The sequence below is a fragment of the Lagenorhynchus albirostris genome, chromosome 14, assembly GCF_949774975.1.
Source record: "Lagenorhynchus albirostris chromosome 14, mLagAlb1.1, whole genome shotgun sequence".
NCBI lineage: Eukaryota > Metazoa > Chordata > Mammalia > Artiodactyla > Delphinidae > Lagenorhynchus > Lagenorhynchus albirostris.
In genome coordinates, this window is record NC_083108.1 from 65,778,485 (window position 1) to 65,791,779 (window position 13,295).

The following is a 13,295-nucleotide window of genomic DNA, read 5'->3' on the forward strand; positions in this document are numbered from 1 at the left end:
AGTAGATACTCTCACTCATTGGAAAAGGGTCTTTTTACACTGTATCAAGCCCAACCAAAATGTGGCTCTGGGAGTTGCAAGGAGCATTCCAACAATTCATGTTTTGCATGAGAAGGAGGCAGTCTCTTCCAACAGACAGAAACAAGAGAGTGCTGCCTGCACAGGGTGGCCCTCCTGTTAGCTGAACCAGTTTCAGAAACAGGCTTCTGGCAAACGCTGCCCCACCATGCGGTTGCCAGAGTCAGCTGAGAACCCTCAGAACAAGGATGTGGAGATCAAAGAGAAGCTCAATGCCGGACATCTTAGACAAACAAATAAACAAACAAACTGGGGCAGGGATTAAAAAGGGGAAGAAAGCAAAATAATATTACTCAGGTAATGGCTGGGAGTTCTACCTCAGGACTAGAGCCTTTTTTTTTTTTTTTTTTTTTGCGGTACGCGGGCCTCTCACTGCTGTGGCCTCTCCCGTTACGGAGCACAGGCTCCATACGTGCAGGCTCAGCGGCCATGGCTCACGGGCCCAGCCGCTCCGCGGCATGTGGGATCCTCCCGGACCGGGGCACGAACCCATGTCCCCTGCATTAGCAGGCGTACTCTCAACCACTGCGCCACCAGGGAGACCCTAGCCTTCTTGGTTAATCAATAAAATTCCCTTACACTTATAATAGGACCAGAAGTAAGAGAAAGACTAAGAATTCTTGCCTGTGTTCTGAGAAAAAAAGGAGCTTTGGCCCTCTGTTTTTGTTTAAGTCCTTAACCCCAAGGTGCTGTGAGAAACTGGAGTTGATGCAGCTAAAAATTCTTTCAAGACCTGTACGTCTAAGAAGGAAAAAAAAAACCCAACAATGTATCAGTGGGGATAAATTGTGAAGAAGTAATAGGAGATTAAGAGATCAGAAGAGAACACTGATTTGTTCTCAGGCCAGTCCTCTGGGTATCCTATAACAGACTCATGTTGGGTTTCTTTGTTTTTAAACCTACAACCCCCTTCTCCCCCCCCCCCCACAAAACAAACAAACAAACAAAAAAGAGCTGCCAGACGGGCAATTAAGAGGCCTGAGTTCTTATCTCAATTTTCTAAAATTTTACCAGCCAAAATTGTGCATGCTTCCTGACTTCCTTGGACAACCTTCCAACCTTCCTACATGACACAAGCCTTTGCTTTCTCAACCTCGGATGGTCACAACTTAGGAAGTCCCAGGAACAGGGAATGGGAAGAGTCTGGGGTAGAGTGAGAGTGAGCTTTACAAATCCAACTGCTCTTTCAGCAGTCACCCGCATCCCAGATCCCCTTCTATCACCTTTCCTTATAGCTAGAAAACTTGAAAACCAACTAACGCTATTAGCAGCTGCTGGAGGGAGTGGACCAGTCTGTGCTATTTTGCTACAAAGAACAGGTAAGTTTACATCCCTACTATTGGACTAGAGCCCAAGATCCTATGTCCAGACTTCCAAAATACAAATATGCAACACCTCAGAGCATGCAAAACACATGCTACCTAAATGCTTTCAATATACAAATTTTCATGTATTTTAACACTGCAAATTTAAGGAATAAGCATAAAAATGTTGGTTGCTAGTATAGATACTAGCAAGTCACCAGAAACAACCATGTGTACTCAAGTCATAGGCACAGAAAACAGATTTTAATAATCATGCAAATTGTCACATGCAAGGAAGTTTAATATGCAGCAAGAACAAGGACCTAAAAGGGAAATACCTGATTTTATATCAAATGAGTATCTCCCTTTTTTCTTCCCTTTTCACCTCAATGTTACTCTTCAATGCACCCCTGCCCCCAGACTGCTTCCTCTTCTAAAAAGCCAGAGATAGGCTTCTTTTCCTCTTCATACATCCAACCAAAACATAAGGTTCTCTACTTTTTTAAAGGCAAGTCCACTGATTTAGGTTTCTCAACTTTCATCGCATATTAGGAGGCTCTCTTACCATTTCTGTAACTAGACATACCCAATATTCAACCTCATAACAAAGAATTACAGACACAAGAGCCAGACCATTTTATAGCCCAGGAAGGTTAAGCCACTACACTAAAGCTAGCGGCAAGTCAGGACAAGAATCCATGGCTGTCCTCTAGCTCAGGGTCCTTCCATTACATATGGTACTCCTTTCTTTCTTCCTCTAAGATGCCCTTCCCTTCTGTGTGAGCTCTACTTTAGTTTTTCTTTCACAATTAAGTAGTAGCCTCTTTACCAGGGATCTTCAAGAGGAAAACGGAATGTAAACCAAGATTCCTTAGAGGCAATTCAAAGAAATCTAAAGTCACATTCAAATCCTCTTACCCACTGATTCAGTGTTTTGTAGCAACTCATTTTCTTTTTGCTCCTTTCTCCTCTGCCTTCTACCTGCCAGGCAATTCTATCTCCCATTACAGTGCTTTTCCTCTTATAAAACCCACCAAACTCATGCTCAAAATACATCAAACACACTCAGTGCTGTTAATCAATTCCTCAAAAGGTCAAAAGTTATATCATGTACACCAAAACTCGTAAGAGCATCAATCCAAAAAAGCAGAAGAGTGGCAGTTTAAAAATTTAATAGACATGCACAAGTCTAAAAGACCCACAGTACTGTCTCATTCCAGAGGGAATTTTATATCATCATATCCTACTATATTCACCATAATTCATTCTGGGTGGGTGGGGGTGTGTGTGTGAATTATTTTTTAAGCACCAGAATTTAAAAGTGGGATAATGTATACCTTTTAAAAACAAATGCCCTTTTTATAGCATGAATGGGAAGTACTAATCTTGCATACACATGTGAGGTAAAACTGGCAATAGCAGAGTAAAAAATAATGTAATGAGTCTTAACCTAAAATCTGTAACACACTGGAATATCTGGGCTCTAACACCTATGACTCAAAAACCAGTCAGAGGGGGCTTCCCTGGTGGTGCAGTGGTTGAGAGTCCGCCCGCCGATGCAGGGGACACGGGTCTGGGAAGATCCCACATTCCGCGGAGCAGCTAGGCCCGTGAGCCATGGCCGCTGAGCCTGTGCATCCGGAGCCTGTGCTCCGCAACGGGAGAGGCCACAACAGTGAGAGGCCCGTGTGCCGCAAAAAAAAAAAAAAAAAAAAAAAAAAAAAAAAACTGTCAGAGGAAGAAGACTGTCACAGGTTAAAGACCCAAACTCTTTATTCTCACCCCTTCACCTCTTCATTCTCAACTCTTTATTGCTCACCTGTGGTATTTACAAGGTACTCTTCCATACTGGTTTCAGAAGCTATTCTGATTTATGAATGCTAAGGCCAAAGTGCATTGTTAACAATAACCTCCTTTTGATGCTTGGGGAATGAAGATTTTTGATATACAATAGTTAGGCAATGGAAACAATCTAGGAAAATGCTAAGTAAAGTGTTTCCAAGTATACTTCCAGCTTGTTCCTAAGAAGCATTAACAGAGCAGTCTGGAAATGGAGTTTTAATGTCCTTTTAAATATTCACATTGACTTTACAAATTATTTCTGGTTGAAATTCAGTTTACATTTTTTGAAGGTCACAATTCCACCCGCTTATGTTTAAACTGTGTGGCTTTATCCCCACCCCACAAATTGTCCTCATATAGGAAACCACTAGAACTTTGTCTAATATGAGGGAAGGGACTCATGCAGAGATGACACACTTTGCTGATTTGCAAGGTGAGCATCTGACACTCAAAACCAGTTTGTTCCAAGCACAGGTGCAACAACCGCCTAGAATTCTCATGCTACTTACTGGGATTGCAGAAGCAGCAGATTGAGAGGCGGTCTATTGAATTACACAACAAGAATTGTTTAAAAATTTCATGAACTCCACTTGAACACTTACTTGTTTATAAATTAGTTGAGCAAATTACCTGTACATATGTAAAAATATAGTTTGGGAAAAGCACAGAATAGGAGCAATTCATACCTTAAATGCTACAACTGAACTGTACTAGAGGTTCTTTACCCCAGAAACTGGAAACTTGATATCCAGTGAATGTGTGTGCATTAAAGTAATGATGTATCTCAGCGCTGCTGTGAAATTAACAGAGAATATATGATTATCAGGTAACTATTTAAAGCTTGACAGTAAGTCATTCTCTAAAGTGCTAAATGTGTTGATTCAAAAGTATACAAAATGATGTGTGTTGATTTAAAAGCATACAAAATGATGCAAACTGGAGCATGCCACAATATATACTGGTACATCTGGGTGATGGTAGATTTATGTTTGATTTAGATATAATAACCTTTAAAGGGGGGGGTCTCTTAATCTCACAGATTTTACTGAAATGCTCATCTGCTGAGGGAGGACCCAGTGTAGGAGGAGCCATTGTTTCCTGGAGTAACCACAGGTTTTAGGAACCTTAGCTCTAACTGCGATGTGATTAACGTACTTGAATGAAGAAGTCCTAGTCGCTCTCAACCTGAAATGTTTAAAGTCACTGCAACGCCAAAATACTTTTGCACAACAATTTTTCTGTGCAAAACCATTATCTTGGGCTTTTGAAAACGTGACATGCAGGCTCTATGCCTTAGAGGGTTATAATGCTAAATGGAAAGCACTTTTAGGTGAAGAAATGAGTCAAAAGTAAAAACGGGTAAGTTTTCTTAAGCACTGTATCTCAATCACAGTGGGGGACCAACAATTCCAGTAAACAACCTACTCATACAGCTACTGTTAAGAGACAAGATGACACAGGCGTATTTACACAGAAGTATGTTTTAAAATGAACTTTAAACCCAAAGGGGGTTTAAAAATGGTCTAATATCAATTTCAAACCCCTATTAACTTCAATTCACTTTAGTATTTACTGAATACCATGGCACCAGTACACATGCTGGATTCTGAAGATACAAAGATGAATAAACAAAAAATTATAGCATATCTGGTAAATGTTGTAAAGGTATGTTCAAGATACAGAAAAAGCCAGAAGAGAGGGTAATAAACTGTCAGGGAGGGAACTGAGATTGAGAAAGGCTTCACAGAAGAATTTATCACCTGAACTGGGTTTTGACAGATGAAGAGAAGTTCCCTGGGTAGGAGAAAAGAGAACTCAGAGGTGTAAAGTATGTCTGAGATTCCAAGGAGGGTGGTTTTACCAATACAAAGGGAAGAAGGGGGAAAAGAGGGATACAGAAAAGCTGTCAGGGACCAAGGATCATACCATGCTAAGTAATTTCATCTTAGAAGTAGTTAAGAAACACTGAAGGGCTTCAGGCTGGTGAATGACATGATCAAATCCATGCTTTCTCTCCAACAGACCATATTCCCAAATAGATCTAAAAATAGTCTCTGAAATACTTCGCCATAAACCAAAAAGCTGAGAGACAGAGGACTGTATGGAAAAATGCAATGATATGAAACTAAATTATCTCCACATGCAATTTAATTACAATTTCATCAATTCTAGACATTTAAACACAGTTTAAACACAAAATTAAATTGGGCAATTCTACTAATTATTACTGTCATTATTTCCACAGTAGCTGGTAGGAAACGCCTGGTTGCTGGAATGTTATAGGAGATTCAATCCTGTCCCCTCCTATCACGGCCACCCAATTCCAAATGGGCCCTTCTGAATACAGTGCTATATGGTAAGAAAGCACAACATGCCTCTTTCCTTGATGAATCCAGTGTGTATTTTTAGCTGATAGGCAGAAAACTAACATAACAGATATGATCATAGCCCAAATCTAGAAACCAGAAGGAATTCAGGCCACAATGATTCCTGGATATAAATGCTTAACTACAAAGAATAATAATAAATACTAAAATAATAAATGCCAACCACAAAGCAAATGTCAGCCATTTGAGTCTTGCCAAGGGAAAAATATGATGAAGGAATTGGGTAACTTCTGGATGGCTGAGTAAACTTTTTCTAAGAATCCCAAAATGAACCCCAAAACACGCAATCTGAATGAAACTACAGTCCTGAGCTTTTACAAGATGTCATAATACACTTCTTTGTGCTAGAACCAAAGTGCAAAAAGCCACAATACGGTCCAGTGAGGAAGGAAGAAGGCATTCATTTGGTTGAAATACATGAACCTTCACATTTTTGTGGTGAAAGGCACGTTTATGGAAAACTATTAATGATGGCAAGTGTGCTGGAAGAACCAGTTCACTGAGAATACTCTCATAATTGAAAAGGGTAAATGCACTCGAAAACTGAAAGCCTTCCTTCTCTTCAGCAATATATAGTCCATTATGCAAATACACATTGTACCTGACATCTATACTTAATACCACTAAGGAGCCATTAGAATAACTTCATCCTATAACAGAAGTCTGCACTGAGCTCAAAGTACAACTCAACATTTGACATTAAGGTCCAGGAAGTTCTCTCAACTGAGGCAGTCAGCAACTACTAAAAAATGAGGAATAAAAGCCTATACAGCCTTTGCACCCTTACAAAGCTTAATGGTACAACATTACCTACTGCAATTCATGCAGTGTTAGTAGACAATGGACACCTTAGCTGACAACTACATGTATCATTTTAAATCAAGCACAAGAGTTGCTTGCTAACCTAGTGTCCCTGAGTGCTTAAATTAAGTGAGAGAAAAGCAGAGCACACAAGGTTTTCAAACCAAACCCCATATAACACTCCTCTCTTTGAGAACAGTAACAAGTTTTTTTTATTGAATGCTTCCTTTCTCCATCTACTTTAGTGGGAGAACAGTTGAGAAACACTTACGTTAACCAGAGACTCCTTGAACTTGATGTGAAGTCTGTAATTAGAAAGGGCAATGATGGCATCCTCAGCACGGCCCACATACTCTGTGCTTTCTCCATGAAGTTCAAGGAAAGGAACCTTCAAAATGGAAGAAGAAACCCTTCAGAGTTTTGAAGCAGTAAAGCAAAGTGTTCAAACACGGGTCAGGTGAATGGATGATAAACATTGTCACTCAAAAACAGTACATAAATGGGTAAGGGACCTAAAGAGGATGGGTTTATACCCACAAGATTCAAGATTCATAAAACCTAGTTATTCATATTCTAGACTACAGAAGGAATGACACAGAGATGATCATCTCAGTGAATTCTCAGGAAAAAAAAGTCTTTCTAAAAGGAGAGATGTTTTCCAGCTTATATTTCTATTATGTGTATGGCTCAGGAAAAAATATATTTTTCTAATACATATTTTCCTATACATAGCACATTACTTGAATCCATTAGTTCTGCTACATTGTTACTATGATGCTTAATACTTATTTCACAATCAAAAATGGCCTGAAATTACCTGAAGATTCTCATCCTCCCGGATCAGCTGCTTCCTGGGAAAGATCTGATTGGCCTGGATGCACTCAAGGCTGTGCCGAGTCTCTTCATCCTGGAAAAACCCAAATGTTTAAATAATTTCAAAGCTCCTACTCATCCATACTGGGTTTTTCTGCCATGTCTAGAAGCATAATAACAGTGAGAGTCCAGTGACCACGGTGGACTAGCAGAAAGCTCAATGAAAAAATATTCACCCCCAAAAGTGTTCCATCTAATACATTAGGCGCCTTTAGATGGAGAACACACCAATGCCAAAAAAAAAAGTTAAAGAGGTTAAGAACATTTCTATTAAGCACTAATAAGTTCTTAGTATATTACTTTTAAGAGAAACCAAGATACAGTGGCTTTTTTCTCTTAAGTTATAACCTTTAATTCTTATTTTTGAAAGATACATTCTGCATTATATAAAAATGAAATGATGTGACTCCCGTCTGGAATTTGCTTCAAAATAATTGGAGAGGGAAGGGAATGGGGCATAAATGAAACAGAACTGTCCATGAGGGATAATTCATGCAACTTTTAAGTGAGAGTTCACTATACCACTGTGTCTACTTTGGTTATATGTGAACTTTCCATAACAGAAAGTTTTTTTCTTTTTAATGTAAACTTAAGAAGTGAATTCTCAAACTGAAAACATGTGTGAACCACTACCCCTAGCATAATCTGCTTTATATTACAAATTAGATTTATTTCTATTAAGGTAATTTCAAAGAAGCATTAAATTATAATCTAAATGGCACATGAATTGAACTAATTATAATTTATATTAAAAAGTAGCCTTTTACATTATGAATTTTTATGGTATAGGAAGACCAGGGGGAAAAAGCAATCTGGTGGAAAGTCTGACTTTAAATTATGATGGAATCTGTTTACACAGCAAATTTTACATAAGCAAAACCATATCTTGTTAAACTGACAGCACCAGTAAGAAGTACAACCACTAGTTAGTGGACATTTCCACACATGCTACTTATCACACTTCTAACAATTTTTTAATCTCAAAGAAAGAAAAATCCTATCTATAAACGAATACTCAAGGTTTTTTGTTTGTTTTTGTCTGCGTTGCTGCATGCGGGCTTTCTCTCTAGTTGCGGAGAGTGGGGGCTACTCTTTGTTGCGGTTCGCGGGCTTCTCATTGTGGTGGCTTCTCCTGTTGTGGAGCACGGGCTCTAGGCGCATTGGCTTCAGTAGTCATGGCACCCGGGCTCAGTAGTTGTGGCTCACGGGCTCTAGAGCACAGGCTCAGCAGTTGTGACACACAGGCTTAACTGCTCCACGGCATGTGGGATCTTCCCGGACCAGGGATCGAACCCGTATCCCCTGCACTGGGAGGCGGAGTTTTAACCACTGCTCCACCAGGGAAGTCCCCAAGGGTGATTTTTTAAAGAAATTTTATCACGAAATATGTCGACATTTGGAAGATCTGCATTACTCACTCCTCATTATTTTCAAAATGACCCATTCTTTTTTTTTTTTTTGCGGTACGCGGGCCTCTCCCGTTGTGGAGCACAGGCTCCGGACGCGCAGGCTCAGTGGCCATGGCTCACGGGCCCAGCCGCTCCGCAGCATGTAGGATCTTCCCAGACCAGGGCACGAACCCGTGTCCCCTGCATCGGCAGGTGGACTCTCAACCACTGTGCCAACAGGGAAGCCCCTAAATGACCTATTTTTGATGTTATAAAATTATGCATGGATAAAAGATTAATTTAAAGTGCAAGACAGACCTATGGTTTTAACATAATACAAAAAGTTCACTGATATGACTTCAGATTCCACACTGCAACTAACCTTCAAAGAACTGATACTGGTCGGGGCTTCCCTGGTGGAGCAGTAGTTAAGAATCTGCCTGCCAAGGCAGGGGACACAGGTTCAAGTCCTGGTACGGGAAGATCCCACATGCCGTGGAGCAACTAAGCCCATGGGCCACAACTACTGAGCCTGTGCTCTAGAGCCGGCAAGCCATAGCTACTGAAGCCCGCACGTCTAGAGCCGGTGCTCTGCAACAAGAGAAGCCACCGCGATGAGAAGCCCACGCACTGCAACGAAGAGTAGCCCCCGCTCGCCACAACTAGAGAAAGCCCGTGCACAGCAAAGACCCAATGCCGCCAAAAATAAATAAATTTATTTATTAAAAAGAACTGATACTTGTCAAGTTTTGATGCAGTATAATAGAAGAATACACACAACTACCTGGAAAAACTATTAAAATACTCTTCCTCTAACTATGAATCTCTGTGAGGCTGGATTTACTTCATTTATTTAAAAAAAAACATACTGTAACAAATTGGATGGAGAAGTAGGTATGAGAATCCAGCTATCATCTATTAAGCCAAACATTTTTAAAAAAACTGTAAAGGGCTTCCCTGGTGGCGCAGTGGTTGGGAGTCCGCCTGCCGATGCAGGGGACACGGGTTCGTGCCCTGGTCCGGGAAGATCCCACGTGCCGCGGAGCGGCTGGGCCCATGAGCCATGGCCGCTGAGCCTGTGCGTCCGGAGCCTGTTCTCCGCAACGGGAGAGGCCACAGCAATGAGAGGCCCGCGTACCGGAAAAAAAAAAAAAAAAAAAACCCAAAACTGTAAAAATCAATGCTACTCTTTTATATTAATTATTGTCGGATGAGGAAAAAGTTAATTTTCATAAAAAGTGTTATGGTAACATTTAATTGGTTATTTTTATTTTTAAATGAATTAATGAACATTTTAAAGATTTCTCAGCTTTAACTTTTTTTAAAAATAAATTTATTATTATTTTTTTAAATAAATTTGTTCTTTTTTTTTTGGCTGTGTTGGGTCTTCGTTGCTGTGCGCAGGCTTTCTCTAGTTGCGGCAAGCGGGGGCTACTCTTCGTTGCGGTGCGCGGACTCTCATTGTGGCTTCTCTTGTTGCAGAGCACGGGCTCTAGGTGCGCAGGTTTCAGTAGTTGTGGCACGTGGGCTCAATAGTTGTAGCTCACGGGCTCTAGAGCACAGGCTCAGTAATTGTGGTGCACGGGCTCAGTTGCTCCGTGACATGTGGGATCTTCCTGGGCCAGGAATCGAACCCGTGTCCCCTGCATTGGCAGGCGGATTCTTAACCACTGTGCCAGCAAGGAAGCCCAGCTTTTAACTTCTAAGATAGTAAATACAGACAGACACACCCTACATAAACAAAAGCTCTTTGGGGCCCTCAATAAGTCAAGAATGTAAAAAGAGGTCCTCAGACCAAAGACTTTGAGAATTGCTGCTCTACTATAATCCACTACTAAACACATTCGTCCTTCAGTATCTGAGGGGGATAGGTTCCAGGACACACAGCACTCCCATGGATACTCAAATCCCTTATATAAAAAAGGTATACAGTATTTGCATATAATACTGTATATACTGCATATACTCATCCTCCAGTATACTTTAAATCACCTCTAGATTACTTATAAAACCTAATATAAAGTAAATGCTATGTAAATAGTTGCTGGTGCACAGCACATTCAGGTGTTGCTTTTTGGAATTTTCTGTAATTTTCCCCGATTAATCGGGGAATCCATGGATGTGGTACCACTGACTGTACCAAGTAAAGCTGTTTAATCTGAAGTCAGGCTTTCTATAAAACCAGTCACCTAGTGATGAAACGAACAGCCATACAGAGACTTCAACAACACTCACTCACTCAGCTACTACCCATAAAACTGTATCTTTGCTACTCTAGCTGACTGGGCCCATTCCAACCCCTCTAAGGGGCCATTTTATCTTGAGGCACAGGTTTTATCTTGAGGCACAAACTTTTAAAAAGTTTGATACTTAAAATGTATAAAGAAATTAGCGGCTTCAAATTCTAAAAATAGGGCTTCCCTGGTGGCGCAGTGGTTGAGAGTCCGCCTGCCAATGCAGGGGACGCGGGTTCGTGCCCCGGTCCGGGAAGATCCCACATGCCGCGGAGCGGCTGCGCCTGTGAGCCATGGCCGCTGAGCCTGCGCGTCCGGAGCCTGTGCTCCGCGACGGGAGAGGCCACAGTGGTGAGAGGCCCGCGTACCGCAAAAAAAAAAAAAAAAAAAAATTCTAAAAATAAAACTGTAACAACTTTATAAATGGTTCATAAAATGCTATCAAAAAATATAAAACTTGTCATATACTTAGCAGTCCTAGGGAAGTGACACTGCTAAGTATTCACCATGACTGTCAAGAAATCATAGCTGATAATCAAATAATTTCAAAAGCAAAAGTATAAAAATCTATTCAGTTATTTATAGCAATAAATAAATAAAAGTTTAATGAAGTTGGTATGTTTTAGTAAGGTTGATATGACATGGCTTGGAGCCTCAAGAAATATAATTACCTAGGGTGTACGAAGAATGTCTCCACTTCTATAAACACCAAAATAACCTGTTATATGACGAGTTTTGTGTCAATCTGTTCCATTTTATTCCTTTCCACTCACTTCCTCTGAGGTCAATGATTGGGTGAAGGAATAAGGGACATAGTCATATTTGAAAGGAACTCAATTTTTCTATAAATGTTACTTTTTCTTTTAACCAATTCTATTTCCATTCTTAAGATGTAGTTCTTGACTTAAAGAATACTGAGTATTCACACTCAGCACTAAAGAGAAAAGATATGAGAAAACTTGAATTTAGGAAGTTTTTCTCATAAACCAATAGGGGATAGGCAGGAAAAGCTATAAAATATGGGGGGGGGGGCTTTTAAAAATTATTACATAAAAGTACATTGTAAACATGCTTTCTCAGCATCATATTACCTTTTTAAACTCACCTAAATATATAAGGCCTAAACTTTTATTCTCTTCAAGATCATTTGACACATCATTAATTCTTTAAGTGATTCCTGGACTAGATTTTTACTGACCTCTAAATAGCATAGAACTGAAATAACATAGCAGGCCTAAACAACAACAACAACAAAAAAAAAACTAGAGAAGCCATTTATCAATTCATTCTTGCTGGCACATTTACCTGGGGGCTAATCCAGGCCAATGCATATAACCAAAGCAGTTACCGAAAACTGAAAATGGAACAAATGATTTTCAGCATAAGAGAACTGAGAATTTGGCAAACAAGATGAGCATAAAGAAATAATATTTCACAGTCAAATGAAATAAATGCTTTTTTTTAATAAAACTGTCTCAGTTCACGTTACCTGTACGGCTTCTGGACTGATTTTCCCCCTTACATTGGATGGCCAAAAGGTTCGTTCGGATTTTCCCACAAGCTCTTACAGAAAAATCCGAATGAACTTTATGGCCAACACAATACATAAAAATGCATTTAATCCCCAAGGATTAGGATTAAACTATTCATAGACTTTCCAAGAAGAATGGTAAAAACATTACTTGGCTAAACATAAGCTAAATCAACTACCTAATTTATTACAGTTTCTGAGTTTCATTATGTAAAAAGGGAGGACAAACTTGAGATGGCTGATGGAGGAAGAGCTGGAAGGAGACAAAAGGCAAGGAAGAAAAAGTCTGGGGACTTCCCTGGTGGCACAGTGGTTAAGAATCCACCTGCCAATGCAGGGGACACGGGTTCAAACCCTGGTCCAGGAAGATCCCACATGCCGCGGAGCAACTAAGCCCATGCGCCACAACTACTGAGCCTGCACTCTAGAGCCCACAAGCCACAACTACTGAGCCCACGTGCCACAACTACTGAAGCCCGCGTGCCTAGAGCCCATGCTCTGCAACAAGAGAAGCCACCACAATGAGAAGTCCGCACACTGCAATGAAGAGTAGCCCCCGCTCACCGCAACTAGAGAAAGCCCGTGTGGAGCAACGAAGACCCAACACAGCCATAAATAAATAAATAAATGTACTAAAAAAAGAAAAAGAAAAAGTCTGTCAAAGTGTTAGCCTGATAAGAGGCTTGAAAACAAATTTCTCCTAGGCTAGCTATAAGCAGTAGTTTATTAGTAGGAGAATGTATTCCACATGGTCGATTTCCTGCTATTGCTGATGAACACCAGGCATTGTGGAATCTGGTGGTACTTAATCTCCACCAGTGCCATACGGGGTCACCTATAAAATCTTGAAAAGGGAT

At 40.4% G+C, this 13,295-nt stretch overlaps 1 protein-coding gene across 13 annotated transcripts in view; it reads right to left on the reverse strand.

Moving 5' to 3' along the window:
- MTMR3 (myotubularin related protein 3) overlaps positions 1-13,295 on the reverse strand; it is a 137,050-nt gene that overhangs the window by 37,226 nt on the left and 86,529 nt on the right. For 8 of the 13 annotated variants that reach the window (XM_060121720.1, XM_060121715.1, XM_060121714.1 and 5 more), the window contains 3 exons: positions 7,230-7,319; positions 6,684-6,800; positions 3,734-3,766 (listed from right to left, as the gene is read on the reverse strand). In XM_060121720.1, the coding sequence (XP_059977703.1) occupies positions 3,734-3,766; positions 6,684-6,800; positions 7,230-7,319 (240 nt within the window). The remainder of the gene's footprint in view (positions 1-3,733; positions 3,767-6,683; positions 6,801-7,229; positions 7,320-13,295) is intronic. The other 5 variants (XM_060121717.1, XM_060121716.1, XM_060121713.1 and 2 more) reach the window with 1 other exon arrangement.